Source organism: Muntiacus reevesi, chromosome 19 (genome assembly GCF_963930625.1).
Source record: "Muntiacus reevesi chromosome 19, mMunRee1.1, whole genome shotgun sequence".
In the NCBI taxonomy this organism is placed as follows: domain Eukaryota; kingdom Metazoa; phylum Chordata; class Mammalia; order Artiodactyla; family Cervidae; genus Muntiacus; species Muntiacus reevesi.
The window spans coordinates 29,886,904-29,910,930 of record NC_089267.1 but is presented as its reverse complement, the minus strand read 5'-3'; the positions used below and the strand labels follow the sequence as shown (position 1 = coordinate 29,910,930).

The following is a 24,027-nucleotide window of genomic DNA, read 5'->3' as shown; positions in this document are numbered from 1 at the left end:
GCAAAATCCATTCTCTGTTTTACTTCTCTGGCCCACTTCTTAGCATTCTCTTATCAACTGCCATGTCCCACGTTCAGCTCCTTGGCCGGACATAATAGCTATTTTCTACAAGGAAATGGCCCTTCAGTGGGCTAGGTCCTACTCATGTTCAGGTTTCTCTAATCCTTTACTACTTTTAGAAAGTATTCCTGAACCCCCCAAACCTGAGCTAACTGTCCCTATCAGATGCCCCCAGCACACTCTGCAATTCCCCCACCAAAGCATTTATCCTTGCTCTTTATCCCTCTGGATTCCAGACACGCAGTGGTTCCATCTGTCCTGCTAACTGCTGTTTCTCTAATGCCTTGCATAGCATGGTACTCCTAAATAGTTCTATGAGGACATTGTTGGCTAACATTTCTTAGTTTATTAAAGGAAAATGATATTAAGGTTATTTTTTAAAAAAACATTCACATGTGTATGATTACTGTATTGCCCCACTTGCATATACTTTTAGAAAGAGTTCTAGGATCTGGTGTATCATCACAGAACCAATTAAACAAGTCTTTGTGATCATTCCTATATAAAACCTGAGTGTCAAGTTAGTAATGATGTGTTGTGTTACTCTGACTCACAGATCTGTTTTGGCAATAAACCTCATTACAAATTTAAAATTCACATCTCATTTCATATGGTCACACTTAATGGAAAGTCTCACTTGAAAAGTAAGTTACTGCAAGAATTATTCATTCTAAAATTTAAGATTTGTCTGGTGGTCCAGTGGTGAAGAATATGCCTTGCAATGCAGGGGACACAGGTTTGATCCCTGGTGTGGGAAGATTCCACATGCCATGGTGCAACTAAACCTGTGTGCCGCAACTACTAAACCTGAGCTCTAGAGCCCACGAGCCCCAACAACCCAGCCCACAGAGCAACTAAGTCCGTGAGCCGCAACTACTAAGTCCAAGCACCACAACTACTGAAGCCCATGTGCCTACAGGCCATGCTCTGCAACAAGAGGAGCCACTGCAATGAGAAACCCTCCCACCCCAGCTAGAGAGTAGCCCCCACTCACTGCAACTAGAGAAAGCCCGCGTGCTACAATGAAGATCCAGGGCAGCCAAAATAAATATAAATAAAGAAACGACCATATCCTCATCACATCCAAAAAAAACTTAAAAGAAATAAACTATAGGAGTCATAATTGCCCCAAGTTGAGGGTGAGGAAGGAAGCAAGTTCAGCTTTCTTTCAGGGACCACTTATCCTCTCCACTTTGATTTAAACAACTTTCCAGAACTCCCAATTCCTTTCATTAGTGTGTCAAGTATTATTTAGATAATTATATACATACACATACATAATCATGTATTTATATATATTATGCATATACATATTATTAACATCTACACACAGACATTAATACATACTAATAAACTTATGCTTAATGTTGGACATAATATTACTCTTAAGAAAAGCATTTCCAAATGAGCTGATCATGGGTTTTACTTTGAGAATTAAGTATAAAAAACCCAAACAAAAAAAAAAAATCCCCCAAACGCCAGCATGCTTTTTGCCACAAGCTGAGATGGAAACAGTGTCAAGCTTCACACTCCTGCCTCCCCCTCCATATTTCTCAGGCAGAGGAGTGACTCTGAAACAGGGGTTCCAGGGCTTTAGTCCAGGTGGGTAAGATCCTCAAGGGTCTCAGGGTACAGGGGTTGGGGTGGGGAGGCTGAGGGGCATTGACTGGGGCGAGCGCAGTGAGTGGGCCGTGTGCCAGGATGGCCAGACGAGCCCATGTCCAATGCCAGGTAAGGACCCAAGAGCTCTGCAACCCTGTGGAACCTGCTTGATCTTGTCTCCCTCAACTTCCTGTATCTAAAACTGGGAACATAATACTGAACGCACAGGGCTGTTCTGAGAATTAAATGAGTTTATGCATGTAAAGTGGTTAGCACTGTGCCTAACAAGAAGTAAATACTCCACAAATGGTATCATGTAATTTACTTTCATACATCTCACCACTCTAGAATTAAAATTGCAGATAAAGGAGAGACAATCTACACAAAGATGAAGACTGTAAAAATCTAGTTACTGGTTGTTTTAATTATATATAGATCAAGCTACACCGAAAATCACTTAAGGAGAGACTGTTCTCAGAACAAGGAAAGTTAACACATGCACTCTATTGGGAGAAAGAAGGGAGCATCTTTTGGAGTATAACTGAGAAGCTGTATTTTTTATTAAATATTTAGTCTTGACTGTCATTACAATTTTAAATCTAGAGAAAAAGTGAAAATTATCAGGTATGTTACAGTTGTTGTTGCTATTCATACTTTTCAAACTGTTTAGTTTTATATATCAGGGTCTTACTTAGAAAAGACCCTGATGCTGGGAAAGATTGAGGCAGGAGGAGAAGGGGATGACAGAGGATGAGATGGTTGGACGGCATCACCGACTCAATGGACATGAGTTTGAGCAAGCTCTGGGAGACGGTGAAGGACAGGGAAGCCTGGTGTGCCGCAGTCCATGGGGTCACAAAGAGTCAGACACGACGGAGTGACCAAACAACAGCAGCAACAAAACCATATCTGCAAACTAATAGTTAAGTTTTGAGCCAACTAAGCAATAAAAAAAAAAATCTCATTCTAAACATTAAGGCAAAGTGTTAGTCACTCAGTCGTGTCCGACTCTTTGCGGCCCCATGGACTTTTTGTAGCCCTCCAGGCTCCTCTGTCCATTGAATTTTCCAGGCAAGAATACTGGAGTGGGTTGCCATTTCCTCCTCCAGGATTAAGGCAAAATTTGGTTTAATAAAGAAATAGCTAACTTGGGGTCTTGTTATGTGAGGGCAGAAAACTAGAGTGCATTATATACAGACATTCTCTTTTAGGATCACTGATGTGTGCTGTGCCCCTGGGGTCTGTGAAGACAGGATACTCCAGGTGAGGTCCAGGTAGTGTAATCTCACCTGGAAGTAGAGGAAGAACCTTCCCTCCATGCCAGTTTAGTTTACCACCTTCACATCAGCTCCTGAAAGTGCTGTCTGCAAAAATCCTCCAGTGTTTTGGAAAATTCGAGCAACACTAGATGATGCCTGAGATTTCAGGTCAATCAAAGGCATTCCTTCCTGAGATAGCTTCCAAGCAATTCCATTGAGAGTCAAAGACCCACAAATATGCTAACCAATCATATAACTGGACAGCTTTCTCCCTCAGGAATTCTAAAACCTAGCAGCGAGCGCCGGCAGGTCAGGGAAAAGGTGATCTGTCTGTGTGCAGTGCTAACGTCTGGAATCCACTTCTTAAGGTTCCAGGAAGCCAGAGTGCTCCCTGGACTGGGCTGATAAGCACAGTCACTTCCGGATTGTTAGGGCACTAGTAATGTGATGTGTAATATGTATAATCCTATTTGTGCTACCCTCTGCTTCTGCGTCATCAGCACCACCTCGCCAAGAGAAAACAAAAAAGGATGGATGACAATTAACAGCACAGCTAAAAAGAATGACAGAAAAACACAGCTATGTTAAGCTCAATTAAGACAGCTTAAACGAATACCTGAGTACTTGTGTGGTGTATTTAGCCCTAAAATCCTAAAACTCTATTACCACATCAAAGTCAAAGTAGGGGATTTAGGTCAAAACCTTCACTTATCAAAAACACATACATGCAGAGAGTAGTTTTCCTGCTAAGGAATCTGCAACTAGTTAACTCAACCTGATATTACAGTTTATCAAACATCTTCCTAGTCCCCACAGAAGTCCCTTCTAAATGTCCAAATTTTAGTGCCTGTACCTTACAAAAACCTAGAGTGTAATTCTCCAGATCACAGGTGGGTGGAGAACTACAACCACAGAAACACATACACAGAAACCCAGATTTACAGGCATATTCTAGTGAAACGGTATTAAAAAAAGCATTAAGAAAGAAAGAGATGAATAGCGTATCTCTTCCCTACGCCACTAAGGGCAGTTGTTCTTAAACTTCTGTATTTAAGCTTATCATACTATGTTATATCTTGGAATAGGACTCTTTCCTACTTATAAAATTAGGATTATCTATTGGTTTTCAATTTTAGAAGCATTTGACAAGGCATGGGCAATGCAAATGCCTTTTGATTTTAACTTTTCCTATTTTCCTTTCTACCAATGGCAAACAGGTTTAAATTCTAAGATACGGAAAAACAGATGGGCTGGGGGGGGGTGGCATGAAAAAAGGACAGCTAGAAAAAAAAGTAGAGTAAATAAACTCATGGCAAACAAGCATACCTTTACTACTTAATTGTTTTTATTAAACAAATTCTGCTTTGAAAATCTAACATTAAAAAACTTATAGATATCATAGATCAAAAGTTTTCTATTGTTTTAGGTTGAATCATTAGAACTTAGACATCACTGCTTATGTTAAAACTAAATTCAGCCAAAACACTCTTCAGAAAGTCTTTAATATAATGTTCCAATAAAAAAAAGTAAACTTTAAGAACACTAGCTGGTGTTCTGTTTCCGAATCTAATCCTCCAGGCATAAACTACAAAGTTAATAAAGAGCAGATTAAAACTAACCAGGAACAAGTTATTAATTCCGTTTTCCATTTCACTCTTCAATTCTTGTTTTAAATGCTCTAGGAATCTCTGCTGCTGATGTAGTTAAAGCTGCAGCAGTTCTAATAATCAACGAATCTTCTTATCACATAGGGTGTAGATACTTTCTAAATGAAAGCACCATATGCCTAATTATTGAGCTAAATTTATACCCGTAGCTATCTCTGAATGAAACATTTTCAGCTTCTTCGGCTCACAAAACATTTCTTTCTATGCCCTTAAGGCATTTTAGATTTCATTCTTCTCCTCCACCTTTTTTCCTCCCTGCAATTCTGAGTGTTTGTGAGACACCAGACCAGGAAACCAGAGGCAACTGGCCACTGATGAATGGACGCCCTCTCTCTGGTTTTCCTAAGCATGAGTATCACACTTCTGTGAGATAACAATTGAAAAGAGGAAAAGAATGCTTTCTTTCCCACCACAGGAAGCAAGGATTTTGGCAATAACATCTAAGAAGGGAGGTAACAACAGAAAATACAAGCTATGGGTTAACACGGCAATACTGCAGGTTCAAGCTTCTTTTTCTTTCCTGGAAGTAACATCTCAAAACCAGTTCTCACCAACAACCTCTTTTCTCAACCTATTCCTTGAATCAATCACTACTTGCTAGTAAATACTATTATTGACTAATGCTATGTACCAGGAATCATATAGAGATTCATCTTCTACTTTAATTCTTAGAAGAAATCTGCAAAAGGGAACGACCGGCCATTTCCATTTCACAGGTGGAAAGGGAAGCTCAGAAGGATTTCTACTCTGCTATCGTGCCTCACCATCTGAGTAGATTGTAAAGAATTTTGGTGATATACTTGTTTCTCATTTTGGTTATATTTAAGACACACTGTCTTCCACTGTTAAATTCTGGACCATGAACCTATGCAATAAAAAAAGGTGTCTCCATACAGAGGAGGAGTTTAGACTCTAGCTGGAAGATAACCAAGCCCATGAAATTAGCAACACACAGGTCAGTGTCAGAAACAATCAAACCATGTGATTCTGGAGATAGCAGAGACCAGTAAAAGTTGGGAACGTGAGAGAGCTTCATGGTGGCATAGAATTTGAGAAAATGAAAAGACACTCCATTTTAGAAGGATAAAACAGGGTGTGGTTTGAAGACAGTAACTATGCAAGTTTTGCTTTTCAGCAAACACAGAATCCTTCCTAATTTAAGGGATGTGACTCCAGCAAACGGAGCTAGATTTGTAGGAGATAATGAATGCCAGCTAGAACAATGTTTTTTAAACTTTAGTCAAGGGACCAGAAGTATCAGCATCACCCACAGGAATATGTTAAAAATGCAAATTCTGTGTGGCCCACCCAGATCTAGTGAATTAAAGATTTTGCAAGCGCCAACTTGCAATCTGAGTGTGAATGTGCTTTCCAGGTGACTTTAAGCTGGCTCAAGTCTGAATCAGTGCTTCAGAGGAAATGAACCCCACTAAAACCTCTGAGTTGGGCAACATGAGAGAAGGGATATTTTTGGAAGATGAATCTAATATGCAGAATGAACTGGAAAAGCAACCATGTGCAAATTCATGAAATTCACAAAGCCTCTACCATGCAATTATTTATATGAGCTAACACTTTTTAGGAGATATAACATTAACTGGGAAACAGAAGAGTAAGGTTCTTTCTCAAAATACCACAACTCTTACAGAGAAAGTTTTATTAAATTCTAACTTCTCTAGAGGAAATAATATCTAACCCATGACTTTTCATTTCAATGTGATACTGCAAGCATTATTTATAAAAATACCATTGTCTCTCAAAATTTTCTGCAGGGATAGGGGAAAAAAAAATCCACACCAACTTTAATTAGGGTGTACCAGTGTATAAAATTGAAATGTAAGAAAAATGACAGCTCTTATTAAATGTAGTCCACAACTTTAGATAATAAAGAACACAAATGAACAAGGATTACCTAATTTAAAAATCACAGACCTGAAAAACAAAATGCTGGGTTCTAAATATAAAGTAGATTAACTTTTAAGTGAAAGAGAACTTTTTATATTCAAGTGTTGACCTTCAAAAGAATCTTATGAGTATCCACATTTATTTCAGTGATGTTACATCTGCTTAAAAGATTTTTTTATGAACCTCCTCACAGCCAGTTACAAGTCACATGAGAAAATGAATATAGCTTTTTACTTTATAAATCATTCTAAAAACGTTATTTAAAACTAGAAAAGGTGTTTCCCATATTGATGATTCTCTTTATTTACTAGACCTGCTTCTGTATGACTTTTGACTGTTATTAAAAAATCACGTCTCCCCTCCAGACAATGGCCTGTAGCCCCTGAGAATAGGTAGCAAAGGTTCCAAAGATGCAAGGACACCACTTTTGGAATACATGGTTAAACGGGGTTGGGTGTCACACTTAACCTAAGTAACCCCTCTTGGTGGTGGTTGTTTAGTCACTAAGTCATGTCCAACTCTCTGGGACCCTGTGGGCTCTAGCCCACCGGCCTCCTCTGTCCATGGGATTCCCCAGGCAAGAATACTGGAGTGAGTTGCCATTTCCTACTCCAGGGGATGTTCCTGACCCAGGGATCAAACCTGCATCTCCTTCACTGGCAGATGGATTCTTTACCAGGGAGCCACTAGGGAAGCAACTCCTCCTGGAACGCTTGTTTAAAAAGGTGTACTCATTCAACACACATTTACTGGTTCTATTATGGGTGAGGCCCAGGGCTAGCTGCTCAGGTGGATGAACTCAGGGAAGCACTTTGTCCTGCTCTCAACACGACAGTCCTGCTGCAGATTCATGACAATGAAGAGCCAACATCACAAAGATTCTGCACTCTCAGAGTAAGTGAAAACAGGAGTATTTCCAACCTCTGCGGTATCTTATTACTAATAGAACACTTAATAAATCATAATTTTATTCACCCTAACTGCTAAAGCAGCTTTTCTACAGTAGTTAATAAATCATCTTCATTTCTTTATGCTCCTCCAATTGCACCCATCCCACCCCACCTGCTTTTTTTTCTTCATCACACATTCTAAGTTAAGCGAGCCCTGTGTGTGTGCGTCCTCGGTCGCTCAGCCGTATCCAGCTCTTTGTGACCCCATGGACTGTAGCCTGCCAGGCTCCTCTGTCCATGGGAGTTTTCATGCAAGAATACTGGAGCAGGTTGCAATTTCCTACTCCAAAGGCTCTTTCCGACCCAGGGATAGAACCTGTGTTTCCTGCATTGGCAGGCAGATTCTTTACCACTGTGCCACCTCGGAAGCCTAACTAAGCCATAGGAGAATTAAATAATGAAGAATAGCCAAACACTTAATATGAATGAACATATGCAACATATTAAATACATGTCAATTATAAACTACATTTTTTACTACATAAACTTACTAAGAATGCCTTACAGAATTGCTGACTCAGGCTAACTCTTGAAATCACAACATGGACTGCTCAAGCACTTCTAATCATGAGATGAAAACTTGTAGTTCTAATCATGAGATGAAAACCTGTAGTTCTAATCATGAGATGAAAACTTGTAGTTGACTAGATACATTATAACATTCCACACTGCTAGCTGACTACAAAAATAACACGTCTTAGAGAACAGCATCCTAAACAGTCTAAACTTACTATCATCTCAAACCACAATTTATAAAAATAATACAGTACGTTTATGTCCATCGTTATTTACCATGTTAACTCAAAGCGAAATTTAAACAGTTCTGGCATTTGAAAGACTTTTATGAACTAATCAAGGTTAGAATATAAATACATTTTGAGATGTGCGGCTCCTCACTATATCAAAAAAGCATGGCTAAAAACACATTTATTTAAAGAAATTGGCCAAAAAAAAGAAAGAAATCCAAAGCCTACACTTCATAAACAAATCATGTTTTGCTTTTATTCTAAAATAAAATACCTTAGACAAAATGCAGATTTATCCTACTTAAGTCACCAAAGGCCTCTAATATATAAAAGATCAGCCTGCTCCTTCAAACATAAAAATCTATGTTACTTTGAAATTTTATCAACAATTTTCCTTTGGTTAATTTTTCTTCTGTAAGAATTCAGCTTTGTAAGACTTGCCATCTTCTGGAACCACTTGGCGGGGGGGCGGGGCTGCGGGAAGTCACTTCTGAAATTCTATCTGGATTATTTCTGAGCTTCAATTATGATCTTAAAATATTAGGAAGCCATCCTAATGAATTCTAAAAAAGAGGATTCCCTCCCTCTTTCCCCAGCATCTTCCTCAAATATCTGATGCAAAAAGTCAATGATAACAATGAAGATGAGCCAATGGGAGTTGGCTGGCTGGGTCTTGGCTGACCGAAAGTGGGCTGTTCTAGTGTGCTTGGCAGATACTTATATCAGTAAAGAGTACTTATAATTCTAGGGATCCAGCCCAGGAAAGAAGCATATTTTGTTGTTGTTTTTTTAAATAAAATGCTGACTATTGCCTTTCAGGACTGTGCCTCCTTCGGGAGCCCATATGTCTCTAGCCAGCTGGTTAGATCCATCTTCTCTGATGTCCCACTTCTTAGGTCTCCAAACTCTTGTCTTCATTCCCAACCCTGCTTTAAAACTTCCTTGTCCTGTACATTGCACGATGAGGAAATCCAACTAGTCAACCAACACAGGGAAAAGTGCTGCTCAAAGAAGGGTAAATTAAATACACGCGATACTGTTTCATCACCCATGAAAATCAGAAAGAGTCAAGACTAGGTTCATTACATTACAGGTGGAAGTATAAGAAAAATCACCCCTCAAAATGTTCTACGATTCTTTGACCTATTCATTTCCCTATTAGAAATTTAAGATTAGAAATCCTACTTATGGGGTGAGGGCAATGAAAAATCAGCCGGAACCTTAATGGACAAAGATGTTTATCTCAGTCTAAGATTAAAAAAAAAAAAAACTGGAAATAATCTAAATGTTCAGGTCCCAGGGAGGGTTAAATAAACTACGATGCTTCTATTTCATATATTATGCTATCATAAAATAATACTTTAAAAGAAAAATTTTTTAAAATATGTATCCATAGTGTGGTTTTAATTGTGAGAAAAAATAACCAATATGTTGGGGTGGGAAGTGTTGACACTGTTTGTGACTGAGTGATTGAACTATGAAGAATTTTTTCCCCCCTTTTTTCTAGTCCTGTGTACTTTCAAAATGTTCTTTCCTAAGCTAGTATTACTTTACAATGAAATAACACAGAGGAAGTTCCTTGCTTGTTTTACAAACCCACTCTCACCCTTGCTAAGATAAATCTCAAAGAATAATAATTTCTGCTGGGCAAATTTAGTGATATCGTTTTAACAGGAGCCTTTAAGAAGTAATACATGATTGAAAGGGAGGCAGTGATGGTGAAATTTCAGGCAGCTGGGAATGAGATTGTTGAGACCAGGTATACACCCTATGCTGCCTTTATCATTCCACAGGTCTATCCTTTTGTGGCCCAACAGACAGGTAGATAGTGAGGAAACGCAATCTTTTAGCGGTTGCAGCACATATTCTTGTGAAAGAGGAACTAGCGTTAATCTTGCCCCGAACATCAGCTCAGAGAAGGTGGACGTGGCCATTCTGAGTGTGGGCCATGAGTCCTGGCCTCCTATGTCTGAATCCTCTCATCCCTTAGAAGAAACAGGGGAAAAAACTGAAAAAAAAAAAAAAAAAAATTAAAAAAAAAGAAACAAGTGCTCTTCATAGGACTTTACAAAGACCTTTCCATGAAGGTGGATTTGACAGGTACGAAGATCCCAGCTACAGCTCATGGTCTCTGGATGGCCCAACTTCATGTCTCAACCACAGTTACTCACCGGTCCATCATTATTACTGCTGCACCTTCTCTCATAAACTCCTGGCCTAGGCAAACAGGTATCCCCACTAGCATTGCAACAAAGGTTGTTTTAGGGTGTAGTGTGCTGTATTATTGAGATTCCTTGGTGGCTCAGATGGTAAAGAATCTGCCTGCAATGCAGGAGATCAGGTTTGATACCTGGGTTGGGAAGATCCCCTGGAGAAGGGAATGGTGACCCACTCCAGTATTCTTGCCTGAAGAATTTCATGGACAGAGGATCCCTGCAGAGCTTGGCGCTCTTGACCATGTTTTTATTCCCTCCCTTTACAGGCACCCTCTCACACTAAGCACCTTCATACTAGAGACTGGAGACCAGACAACTGAATGGGAGACAGACTAATAATTACATGAAAAATGCAAATAAAAGTTAATACAGTATGCCTGAGTATCACTGTATGGAAGGGTGCAGAACAAGGGGAACCAGAATGTATCAGAGCAAATGAGGGACCAGGTTGCTGCTAAGCTTAAGAGGGAAGAGACTAACAGTTTTTAAAAAGGAAGTGCAGGCGGCATTTTACTGATAGTTACAAAAGTCAAGCAAATTCAAAGGCTACATGGGCTTGTTAATTTCATTATCTCTAGTCTGGATTATCTGCAGGTCTGCTGGGCTCTAACGTGCCTAAAGCAACTGCCAGAGTATTCATGACAGAAATGAGGGCTGTGACTTCTAAATGCTCTTAAGCCTTAATCTCATTTGGTTTTCTTTCAAGTATCTAATGATCACAGAAGTCTTTATCAGGACTCAGTGGGGGTGGGGCAGCGCCTCTGCTTTCTGCAGAGTGAAGGAACTAGCCAGGATTGCTTTCTCAGGCAATACCTCACCAAGCGAAGATCTTCCATCTCCTTCTAGGATACTCTCGGCGGGGTTTCTAGCTGCTGGCCTGCTATTCAGGGCTGAAGAGGAGGGAGGGCCGGGCCAGCCAGCCTCCAGAGCATATGTTCTCATTAGAGTCAAGATATCACAGGCAGAGCCGGACTGAGCACTAAGAGGCAGTTTCCAGCTCTATAGTAAATGCACTTGGGGAATCTCAGGAGCTCACGGCTCACAGAACCCTATTTTTCATATGTAAAGTGAGTATGGGCTTCAGGATCTCCGAAGTCCTTCTGGGCTGGATACCTTAGCTCTCAAAAAGGCCACGATCTGTGAGTTACAAACTAGAGCTGATTTATGTGAATTTTGACTACCAGGTAACACACTGAGTTCTGATTATAGAATTGATCATAATTACATACATTTGTGCTAAACCTAAAGGAATTTTCTTTGCACTTCTTAAAAATATTCCTCCAAAGACAAAACAGGTTAAAATGCATTTTACTTAATCCCTCTTCTTCTCTACCTTGGAGAACAATTTCAAGGCTTAAGGAGGCAACTCAAGAACTGTGCTCATTCTGAGAAGATGGTACTTCAGGAAGAAGCACATGAGACTGTGAGAAAGAGACAAATGAATTCTTTCACACATATTTTGAAGTAGAGAAGCTGAAAAAGTATGCAATTTTTAAGGACACCGAAAGTTTTTTGGACTTGGCAGGAACGTGAGAAAATCAGAGTTGATGGCAGCACAGTAAAATCATCGCTGTCTGAAAAGATCATCCTGAACTGGAAATGTACCCTTTAAGCAAACCTACTCTGAGCTGTTTTTGATAACTTTTTGAAACATCATTACCCACTTTCCTGATGCATTAAACAGTATCTGAAACAATGTAATATAGGCTTGATGGCTTCAGGTAGCGACTGCTAACAGTAATAACAGCAAATACCACTGATTACACACTCCCTATGCTTTATAATAATGTGTGCCAAGTCACTTCAGTCACGTCTGACGCTTTGTAACCCCATGGACTCTCCAGGCTCCGCTGTCCATGGGGCTTCCCAGTCAAGAATACTAGAGTGGGATGCCATTTCCTACTCCAAGGAATCTTCCTGACCCAGGGATCGAACCCGAGTCTCTAATGTCTCCTGCACTGGCAGGTGAGCTCTTTACCAGTGGTGTCACCTTGGCAAAACCCATGTATAATAATAACACCATTTTAAGTGCTTTGTGTGGATGCCCACATTTAAGCTTTCTGATTCAAGAAAGCGCGTACTTAATTATTACTGCCATTTCACAAATAAGAAAACTGAAGCTCTGACAGATTAAGCAACTTGCTTAAGGTCACAAGAACTAGTACACGGTAAAAGCCAGATGCAGGCTCAACTTGTCTGACTCCAAAACTAGCCCTTCTCACCACACCATGTTGCTACATACAAATAAATGTAGCAGGGGCAGGTAAAAGCATCCGGATACTCTCCAGGACCTTTTTGGGTGAAAAGAATTGTGTGCTCCTATAACAAAGAGACCCCAGATTGGTGCTTTTTAAATGTATGTCTACTTTTTGTTTTTTAAGGTTAAGTATAGTTAATGTGCAAAATTATAGAAGTACAAGTGAATAATATAGTGATTCACAATTTTTAAAGGTTATACTCCATGTATTGTTATTATAAAATGTTGGTTATATACCTCATGTTACACAATATCTCCTTGCAGCTTATTTCATACCTAATAGTTTACATCTCTTAATTCCCTATCCCTAGATTTCCCCCTCCCCCTTCCCTCTCATCACTGGTAGCCACTAGTTTGTTCTCTATACCTGCGAGCCTGCTTCATTTTTGTCATACTCATGAATCCTACAGATAAGTGCTACTATTAAATATATGTCTACTTTTAAAAATATATATTCCTTCAGGGAATGGCATGATAAATTGAAAGCGATGAAAGGGAAGAACCTACAACCAAGAATACTCTACCCAGCAAGACTCTGATTCAGATCTGATGGAGAAATCAAAAGCTTTTACAGACAAGCGAAAGCTAAGAGAATTCAGCATCACCAAACCAGCTTTACAATGAATGCTAAAGGGACTTCTCTAGGCAGGAAACACAGAGAAGGAAAAGACCTACAGAAAATAAACTCCAAACAATTAATAAAATGCTACCAGGATCATACATATTGATAATTACCTTAAATGTAAATGGATTAAATGTACCAACCAAAAGACACAGACTGGCTGGGTGGATGAACTCCACAAATTGTATGAAATTATTTTATATTGTTAGGTTAATCATGTTTCCATTACGGCTTGCAACTGCAATTATCTTTTTTTTTTTTTTTTTTGGTCTGGTCATTGACTGTGAAAACTGATAAACATCTTTTACTACTGTAATTATGTAACTATTATTCATTTAATACCACTGTATCATGACTATGTGCTCAGCTGCTCACTCAGGTCCCACTTTTTGTGACTCTCTGAACCGTAGCCTGCCAGCCTCCTCTGTCCATGGAATTTTCCAGGCAAGAACACTGGAGCAGGTTGCCATTTCCTCCTCCAGGAGATCTTCCTGACTCAGGGATCGAACCCACATCTCTTGTATCTTCTGCACTGGCAGGCAGATTCTTTATCACCAGCACCACCCAGGAAGCCCATATCAACAGAAAACAGTAAAATTCTATATCACCAAAACTACCATTTAAGAGAAAAACCTGTAATTGCTTTTTAAATCCAGATGCACATTAGAATTATCTTGGAATATTTTGAAAAATACAAATGCACAGGTATTTTTTTTTTCTTCAAAGCTCCAGACCTGATTCTAATGAGCAGCCATGTTTAAAACTACAGGACTATATGATTATCTTTTAGTTCTATCTAGTTTGTTTCATTTTTTTCTATTTCACATTCAGTGCTCCTATTTTATGTTTTCCAATTTCTCCATCTCTTTTTTTTGTTGTTCTTTCTCAAGCCTTTACCAAGTGTAACAGAAAAGCTTTTGTATACATATATGTATATAAATAGCATGTACAATATATTTATTTTAGAAAACTATGAATTTTTGCCATGTGAAAAAATTTACATTTTGATTCTACTTGTTTGACTATGAACAGAGTGCTAGATTTCTAATTTATATTCTTTGATATAGTTCCATTTATTCTGGCAGCTAGTATCACTGCTAACAGTCTAGAAAGTTTATTATCTTGGTGATTTTTTAAAAAAAATTCTTCTGAATGAGGCTTGAAACTTCTAATCCAATTCTGAGAATATAAATACTATGTTGCAGAAAGAAAAAAACCAGGAAAGTAACATGTGATATAGTATTATTGGATCATATTGTATTATAAAGTGAAGATTTTGTTCAAATTTCAAAAATTTTATGTTAGTGTCCATTATTTGTTTTCATACCTTATACAAGATTTCATATTGCATTTAGTTGCATTGAGCAGCTTCAGCTGCATGCAACAAATTCTGATAACTTCTCTTTTCATTTTTATTCTGTCACAAATATTTTCTAATTTCCCTTGTTATGGTTTCTTTGATACGCTTATTTAAAAATAGACATTTAATTTCCAAATACATGGGGTTTTAAAGTATTTCTTATATTAATTTTTCATTTTGATATTAATTTCTCATTTAAGTCCTTTTTTCTCTGCGATCACTGTCTTCATTTTTTCAATCTTATAACTTTATTGAAGTTTTCAATAGCTAAGTAAAGATCACTTTTGGTAACTGTCACATTGCACATGAAAATAGGTGGGTTATTTTCAAATATCTTTTGATACTGATTTCTAACATAATTCCATAGTGATAAGAGAACAGACTATATGATTTCAATATCTTTAGACCATGAAATTTTTGCATCTTGTTTTATGTCCCTGGATATGTCCCAGGGTCTCCAGGTTTATAGTCTATGGGAACTAGAAAAGAATTTGTACCCTGTTGTTGTGTGAAAATTATATAAATCTTAATTATGCTGAATTGATTCATAGTGCTTTTTCAGGTCTACTATATCCCTCTAATTTTCTGTCTATCCATTCTATTAATTTTTGAGAGTTTGATACTGAAACTCCAACTAAAAATCTTAACTTATCTATTTTTAAAAATAATTATAATACATAGTGGAACTATATATAATTGCTCTTTATTTTCCAAGTCTCCTGTAAATATGTTATCATACTTTCACAATTTAGAAAAGAAAAAAATATACTTCTTCAGGTTAACTTTCAATTCTTCTGTTATGCATTGTGCAATGTCAAAAGAGCACCTACATTTACGGTTTGAAAGAACTCTCCCACGCTGGTACACCCCTTTCCTCTTTTTTTTTTTTAAAAATTTCTCCCCCAGCTCTCTTTGTAAAGAATGCCCAATTGAGTAATTATTAATGCCTCTGTTCCCCTGCAGGTATCTTCATAATGAGAAAAAGATGTCATCAAATTTCCCAAAATGGCTTTAAAAGGAAGAGGCCTTCTTAACCATGCCCCTGGTAAGATCTTTTTTTAAATTACAATAGTTAACGTAATTCATATGAGACTAAAGTTGTAATACTGCAGGATTGCAGGATTGTACATGTTTTGCAGTTACTTGACATTAGTGTCTGCAAATAATGAATATGAGAGTCAATTTATACACCTCCTTGATATTTTACTTAGGAGGCAAGTCATGTCCAGATAATGAGCAACATTCACCCAGGACTGGACTTCCACGTTCAACGCTCCCACTAACTAGCAAAATGATTTTCAGGGCGATCTTTGTATCTCAGTTGCCTTTATTGTAGCTATCTCTAAAGTCTCATTCAGATAGAATATTTTATGGCTTAGAGCACATGGGAAAGATTGAAGGCAGGAGGAGAAGGGGACGGCAGGATGAGATGGTTGGATGGCATCACTGACTTGATGGACACGAGTTTGAGCAAGTCTCCGGGAGTTGGTGATGGACAGGGAAGCCTGGCGTGCTGCAGTCCATACGATTGCAAACAGTCTGATACAACTGAATGACTGAACTGAACTGCATGTTTACTTTAAAAAATCAGAGTTATTTTTATAGCATTTTTTGGTAATAGGAAAAAATTTGGCAGACTTGTTTAAAGGACCTTTAAACATATTTAGTAGTAAAGGGTGGGGGAGTAAAGGTAGCTCAATTATTTAACACTACACAAGACATTACACAAAGAACATTGAGGGAAAAGTCAAGACTTAGTTTCCCCAAAGAAAGAATCTCTTTCTTAAAATATCAAACACTGGCTTGTCCTTTATCATTTCTGTCTCCTTAGGGTAAATGCAAGTCATGGTATCCACGGAGCCCAGCAGAGGGGCTACTCCTATTGTGACCAATCAAAACTCACCTTTGACAAACACATTTTTGTGGTTTTGTAGGTTATAAAGGACTTAAAAGGCCACAGGTTCTCTACTGGGTTATGAGATACAAGGGTCCTATGCAGTGCTGATCTAGCCATGTATATATAACCCTCATCACTCACACTGACCTGTTGGGTTTCCTCCTGTCTGACCTTCAGACCCATGCTTTAAACTCGCCCTGATAATGAATTTGTATTACCATAGCTTATTATATTATTTAATACAAATAAGTTAACTAAGCTGCTGAAGTCCAACAAATTCACTCATCCAAAGACACTTTTTACAAACGTGAATCATCAGCACAAATTTCTCAAAGTGGTTTATTAGCTCACCCAAGAAATAAATATACATTTACTTGAAAATGCATTTTTTAACCTCTTTTCCACAGAATTTACTAAGTTCTAGATCCTATATAGAGCTCCTTTATATGACTGTTAAGTTACCCGGTAAGAGAAAAATACTCCTCCCAAACAAATTATCAATAGCTTACAGAAAATTAAGCGAGCATAACTGATTATCCATTAACAATCTTTTCCTGCTTTTGTACATAATGTTCAACACTCAGCACCTATTCTAATACTTACACTGCTGAAATCTTAATTTATTCATTTACTTGTTAAAGAAATTTTTCCAAATGCTCCATGACCTACCTGCTCTGAGGAAGGTTCTAAGAGTGGGGAAATCTTGCATTTGTTCCTGTTCAATGTCTGGTGTGTTTCAGAACTTGGTGAGTTGAACAGGCAAGGTAACCCAAGGGCATCCAAGCTCCTTCAGAGTCAGGTCTTCAAATTGTGGCCTTTATTAATTTGCAAGTATTATTTTCCACACTACTACTCATACAAATAAGCTTCCAAATAAAAATGTCTTGTTTTAATATGTCAAGGTAGATTATTCCTATGTCTGATTTTTAATAAAAGTTCATTGTCAGTAGTTAACATAAATTACAGACTCACGAACAACCTAAGGCTAGTTTGTCAGGCATAAAAATATATCTTCACCATTAGCTATCAATATGAAAATTTTCTTTCAACTTATAATTATGTAACAGTTCTGGAATTAAAAACTAAGGCCTGTTTTGAGAAACCTAGAGAAGAAAACTGTGACCCAACAGTTAACTGGTCCTAAAACCGTACTTGATAGACTCAAACCTGGCTGTCAGCCTCCCCACTCCCATCCCATTTAGACTGGTGGGCATTCCAATCTAAGAAGTGAGGGATCATATTGATAGTTTGACCATCTTCAGGCCCTATTACTCAGAGACACTTCCCATAATTACACAAAACTGGGGGGAAAAGTTCATACTCAAAATTAGGATTAAGGCTCTAATTCTAAAGGACAGTGTAGATGCTTTGGGTAGATTCCCCCTAAAAGCTTCCTGATTTTTTAAAAATGTTGGGGTAGAAAAAGAAATTACTATTTTTCTAAAAATTCCATGGTGCTCTTTCACTTTTGTGTTTCATTTGCTTTTTAAAGTTAAGGGCAACTTGAGCACAATTTTAAAAAGATCAGCCTTGTGGGAATACATACTATGTGTGTATTATAAATTTCACGGACGTCCCAAAGTTGATTTATTTATGAAGTTTTCATGGGGTGGGGGGCTGTCTTAATTTCAATTTTAAGTTTTATGACAAATATTTAGTATCCATCCAGTCAGTATTCTAGAAAGCATGTAGCTAGCACCTTTTGTGAAGGGTGCTAGGCAATAAACATCCTATTTGAAATTAAAGACTGTTTCTCCTTAACACAAATTTTAAAAAAATTTACCACAATACCAGTAACACAACTGTGTTGGCAATATAAGAAAAGACCACTGGCTGTTTTTAAACCAAATTTACAAAATGAAAGTTTGGCTCAGAAATTATAGTCCAAACTCCCAATATGTTAGAAGACTTGCTTATATCAATACTTTCTAAATTTTACCTATAACACTGTTAGTATCTCCAGGTGTGATAGAGAACCTAAGTAAATAAAAAGAACTAGAAAAAACAGGAACAATAAAAATCAAGATCAAGGCGAAGATCCATTTGTTCATGACAAGGCATACATGGGACCTGAAACTGAATATATCAAGCTGAAGTCCATTCATAATGGGCAACCACTCTTCCCTCTCTAAAACTGAATGTTTACAGCATGGTTTTATAATAGCATGAGTTAACTTTTTTTTTTGGTTTACAAAGGAACACATCTGCCTGTACTAATCTGATGAAAAACCATAATCCATTTCTTCCCATTAGTCTTTGACTAAATACTGAAGCTAATCATGCTGGTTTTCTACCCCCACCCACCTTGGTTCTCACCACAACATGAAATTTTAAAGAATCCATTTAGTTCCACCACTTTATGCAAGACTGGGCAGTTTCAAAACATGTAGGTACAAAGATGTTAGTATCACACTGATACAGAAGGCTATATAAATTTCCTTCACATGGTTAATTAAGACCTTTTGATCTACAAAGATAACGGTCGATCTAATAGCAACAGATACGTGACAAACACATACTGTTAATATTCTGTCCTCAATTGACTGCTACTGTCCCAGTGCTTCTGGTCTAAATGCACTTTTACTCAGTCCTAATTGGCACCAATAGCTTTTTCACATCCATGGATCTATAATATTTAAAATAATATCCTGGGACAATTGTGATCTGCACTAACTGTCAGCTCACAGGAATTCAGAGGCATGAAACGTGAATTACACTGCTTCAAACTTAAGGAAAACATAAGCAGATACAGATTTGGGGCTAATTTATCTGTAGGTTTTGGTGGGATATTTTCAAGGAGGCTGAGAGATGAAAAGGAGAGGGAGATGATTGGTGAAAGCAGAGCTTTTTCCCACCTTCCTGGAGAGTGGAGAAGAGTTTCATGGAGAAGGAAAACTGCTAGACAGAAGTTGTCACAGGGAATACAATCCACTTCCCCAAGTCTGGGAAGGTTCTGTGCCTAAGGAAGGGTCTCATAGTACAAAGGCTGATGGGCTACGGTGCAGGAGGGATGACTGAAGGCACTCTGCCTAGCATAAACTGCAAGGATCCAAATCCACCTTAACTTGCTCAACTACAGCTTAACCAAATTCATCTGGTCGTCATACTAAAATCACAAATTCTACAATGATCAAGCTACCTCCAATCTGCAGCCACTTAGCTAAGTACCTCTTCACTACCTCAAAACTCTTTTTATGCTCTCTGAAAATGGGGTGGAATCAGGAAGCTTCCTTTCCTGAGTACCTGGTCCAATGTCAAAACACAGCATTTATTTTCAAACACTGTGAAACTTAAAAAAAAAAAAAAAGAAAATTCATCTAGTATTTCAGAAATTCAAAATTTGGGATAACATGCTTTTAACATGGTTCCTACAGTTGTTGCATTGTGCAAAAATCCAGAATGGTATAGTTTCACAGGGAAGAGTAGCTGAGAAAGGAGGCTTGTCCACAGACAGTCTGGTGACAAGAAGTCTGGGCTTCAAGTCCTGACTCAGTCACTAACTGATTCTGGGGCTCTGGGCCCTTCAACGTTCATTTTTAAAACGATAGTCTGAAATGATTTTGAAGGTCCTCTTCAGCTTCAAGCTAAGCACAAACTGACCATGTGTTTCAAGTTCCAACTGAAAATTACAGGAAAGAAATTATGAAAGACTTAACAAAGTCCATGTTTGCCCGAGATTAAGTCTGTCATCATTGTGCTGCTGTGGAGGAAAACCTGTTGCATCACATGGAATACTCTTTTTCTAGCTACACGAGAAATTCAAAAAGCAGTAGGCTGGCTTTTTGCATTTTTTTTTTTCATTTTGTGAAAAGTAAACAACCGTGTGCTCCCTATGATAACAAGTTCTCAAGTTTCACCTTTATAGTCTGTAAGTACACATAGGATGCCACCTGGCGGAATGGGGCCACGTGACTGAACGCGGGCTGGGCTGGCTTGCTGTTGGAACATTTCTGTGATGCGTGATTGATGCTTTGCGTTTACATTCAAGCTTCATTCCAAACCCACCTCCAAGCTTTAGCAGAAGGCTGTTTGGGACCTTCACTGTTGCTGTTTTCAGGGACGATTAACCACGTATTGGCCAGTGGAAGAGGAAGTCTGCACAGGATCTGCCCATGTATTTAATACCCACTTCGTGTGGCTTATGCTCACTCGAGCATGCAAGTTAAAAACAACGGGATTCAACCTCAGATCCTAATTGGTCACATCTACTCTGACAATAAAAGGGAAGTCAGAGAGCCTCTGACACTGCATCTGGTGTAAATGGAAAACCTCCCTGTCTCCCCACACTAATGTCACAGACCTGCCCTCCCCCGCTCCCAACACTGTAATATCACACGGTTAAGAGTTTCAAAGGTCTGTCATTTTTCCCAGAAAAACACCGCGGGTCTGGAGGGATTCTAGCTGGGTGCACTCACCTCTTTGATCTTTTCCCTTTTCTCGCGGATGGCGGCGTCGGCGGGTTCCCGGTCAATCGCCCCGATTGTATTCTGGGGTGCTAAGTACACGGGGGGCAGCCTTCTGAACCCCGCCCTGTTACTCAGCTGGTCCTGGGCCACCTTCTCCTTCTCCATCAGGATGTCTCTCTGGATCTCCTCGGGCAGCTTCTGCAGGGTCTCCTTGGCTTCCCTCAGAGCCCGCTCGTGGTTTTCGCGTATCCTGGCCAAGTTGTCCTCTAGGGAGGCCGCGGGGTCCCCCGGAGCGTCCTCCTCGCCGCGCCGGGCGCGCCCCTCCGCCGCGTCCTCGGCGCGCGCCCCGGGTCCGGGCTTGTGGTCGGCGGCCGGCTGCAGGGCGGGGCTGGAGTGGAACAGGACCCCGCTGAGCAGCTTGGAAGAGTCGGGCAGGAAGAAGATCGCCCCGAAGCAGAGCGTGATGAAGGCGCTGAACACCAACAGCAGCACGAACTTCTCCGTCAGGCGGAAGGCGGCGGGGCCCGACCCCTTCCTGCCGCTGCTGCCGCCGCCGCCGCCTCCGAGCCCCCCGCCCAGGCCGCCGCCCGCCGGACTACTGAAGAGCGGCAACAGGCCCCCCACGGGCATCGCGCCCGCCGCCCCGGCCGCCGGGTCGCCCGCTGTCCAGTGGCCTCGCGCCGCGCCGCTCAGCAGCCAAACTTCGCCGCCGCCGGGCGTCAGCGGCCGCGGGGCTGCGTCCTGGGCATCCAGGCCGCCTAAACCCCCCGCCCGGGCTGCAGGTATCCCCCGGGGAGACAACTCCCCTCAGGGTCTTCTCCCCGAGGCGGCTCCTTCGGCAAACGACACGCGCGCGACAGACCTCTCGCTGCAGCCCCTGCGGGGAGAGAAACAGTAAAAACAGTAATTAACCAGGACGGTGATAAAGTTTCCACCGGTCTCCACCCTCCGACGACCGCGAGAGCCGCCAGGACAGCACCCCCGGCACGGAGTCCGGAGTCCGGCTGCCGGCACCGCCCTCGGAACCCACGCTTTGGACTCAGGGGTGAAGTTGGCGGGTCTCGGGGGTGGGGTGTCCCGCGCGCACCTGGAGCGGGGCCGTGCGCGGTCACCTCCTTGCAGAGGGCAGCGCGGGAGAGGCGCCGCAGGGGTGGCGCTGGGGGGTTCGTCAACTTCGCCCGCTCCTCATCCCGAAGCTGGGACCAGCTGTCTCTCCGCTTCCCAGGTGGCGTCTGAGCGTGCCTCCCCGCAGCCCCGAGCACCGCGCGGCTGGGCTAGCGCGCCGACCCGCGGGCGAGTCGAAGCGAGCAGGGCAGCGCGACACCCTCCGCCGCGGCCCCGCGAGCACTAACACCACTGCCGGTCTCGGGGCGGTCGGAAACGAGGGCGGTGACGCGGCCGAAGAGTGACGGCGCGGCCGGGCCAATCACGCGCCGCTCAGGGCCCCCCGGGGGCGGGACCGAGGCAGGGAGGGGGGCCGTGCCGGGAGGGGAGTTTACGGGAAGCGCAGCCTCGTGGGGGCCCGGCCGGGGGCGGGGAGGTAGCTGAGGCCCCTGAGGCACGAGGCGGGCGGGAGAGGCGGCGGGAAGCCGGGCAATCTGACCCTACTTGAGGCCAGGGGCCGGAGGCGGCGGGCGGGACCCGGGGTCCGGGACTTTATCCTGGTCCGGCCTCGGGCCCGGGTCCCAGAGGGTGGCTGGCCTCGAGTTGCGGGGTAGGCGCCTGGGCTGATGCAGGACCTCCCTGCTGCCCCCTCGGACCTGCGCCTGGCCGTGCGGGGCCCGCTCCAGGAGGGTGGAGAAGGACCGGGTCTTGCCAAGAATCGCCAGATCTCTCTGAAGCGTGGTTACTCTTCTTTACCCAAAGCAGGGATTCCCCCAGTGCTCGGTAGCAGTTAGCACAAAAGTCCCTTGATGAGAGGCTGTGATTTGGAGAGCCCTTGAGCTCAGCTTTTGAGCTCTTTGGTCGAACATCCTTTCACCTAAGAGGCTTAATGGTTTTGTGGTTGCTCCGAAGTCTTCGACTGAATCCTCTCCCTCTTAAAAAAAAAAGTGGTGTAGCTCCCCCACCCACTCCCACTTTCAAAATTCACCTACCTCATACAAGTTGGTCATATTTTCCACTTAAAGAAGAAGTTTTATGCTGCCATAGCTTCAAGTAATAAATTTCAACGTTGTTGAAATTGAGTTGGATTTGACTACTTCCAGGGAAATAAGGACTTGGTCCAACAGAGATTGTCTTCTAGACAGCATTATTTTGCAAAATGTGTTTGTAATTCCCCTGTTGCTCTGCAAATAAAGGATTATCAGAGAGGCGAAAGTTGACTGATTTCCCATTTTCCACTTCTGAAAGCTGGTTTATATAGCAGGCTTACCTTCTATCCTGCATGCTTCTCTAGAAAGGTGATTTTAGATCTATTTCTGTTTGTTGTCTTTAGAAAAAAGGAAACAGCTGACACCTTTCAGGAAGGTGCCCACAGCATAGTTGTTCTCAGGATTTAGACTGTGTGAGAAAAATCTAAAATTAAATTTAAAAATCCTTATTACAGATTTCATTTTAGTATTCATTTTAACCATCATTACAGTATTTGTTTAGTGTAAAATGAATCATACACCCAAAGTTTTTGTTAATGGGAAATTATTGTTCGATAAAGCCAACTGTATGGCTTTTTTTTTTTTTTTTTTTTTTTGATAACTGCTCTGAAATTCTGTGCCCAGAAGAGTGCAGTATATCCAAGCAGGGTAACAAAGTTTAGAAGGACTGAAACAGAAAACAATAATTTTTATTTTTAATAATGGAAGGGTAATTTTTGTTTCAAACTGCAACTTGTAGATAGGTTGGAAAGTTTAAATTATTGGGAATTAAGGTCTGTCTCTTTATCATCATCTTTTATGGAATGCTTTATTATTTCAACTGTTGAATTATTTCTTGTAACCACAAACTATTTAGAAACATTACGATTAATGTTACTAAGTATTCCAGAGAAGTAATAAAATCTACTTTTAAGTGCATGTTGAAGTGATAAAGAAAGGAAGTTATAAATCTAATGCTATTTCTTTAATTTTGATATAAACCAATTT

General features: G+C 40.8%; 1 protein-coding gene across 2 annotated transcripts in view; it reads right to left on the bottom strand.

Annotated features, from left to right (window-relative positions):
* Positions 1–22,311, bottom strand: part of MAN1A1 (mannosidase alpha class 1A member 1) — a 168,789-nt gene extending 146,478 nt beyond the window's left edge. Inside the window, exons 1-2 of one of the 2 annotated variants that reach the window (XM_065911831.1) lie at positions 22,035–22,311; positions 20,957–21,824 (exon numbers count right to left, since the gene is read on the bottom strand). In XM_065911831.1, the coding sequence (XP_065767903.1) occupies positions 20,957–21,577 (621 nt within the window). In that variant the 5' untranslated portion in view covers positions 21,578–21,824; positions 22,035–22,311. The remainder of the gene's footprint in view (positions 1–20,956; positions 21,825–22,034) is intronic. The other variant, XM_065911830.1, reaches the window with a different exon arrangement.
* Between the last annotated feature and the right edge of the window lie 1,716 nt (positions 22,312–24,027).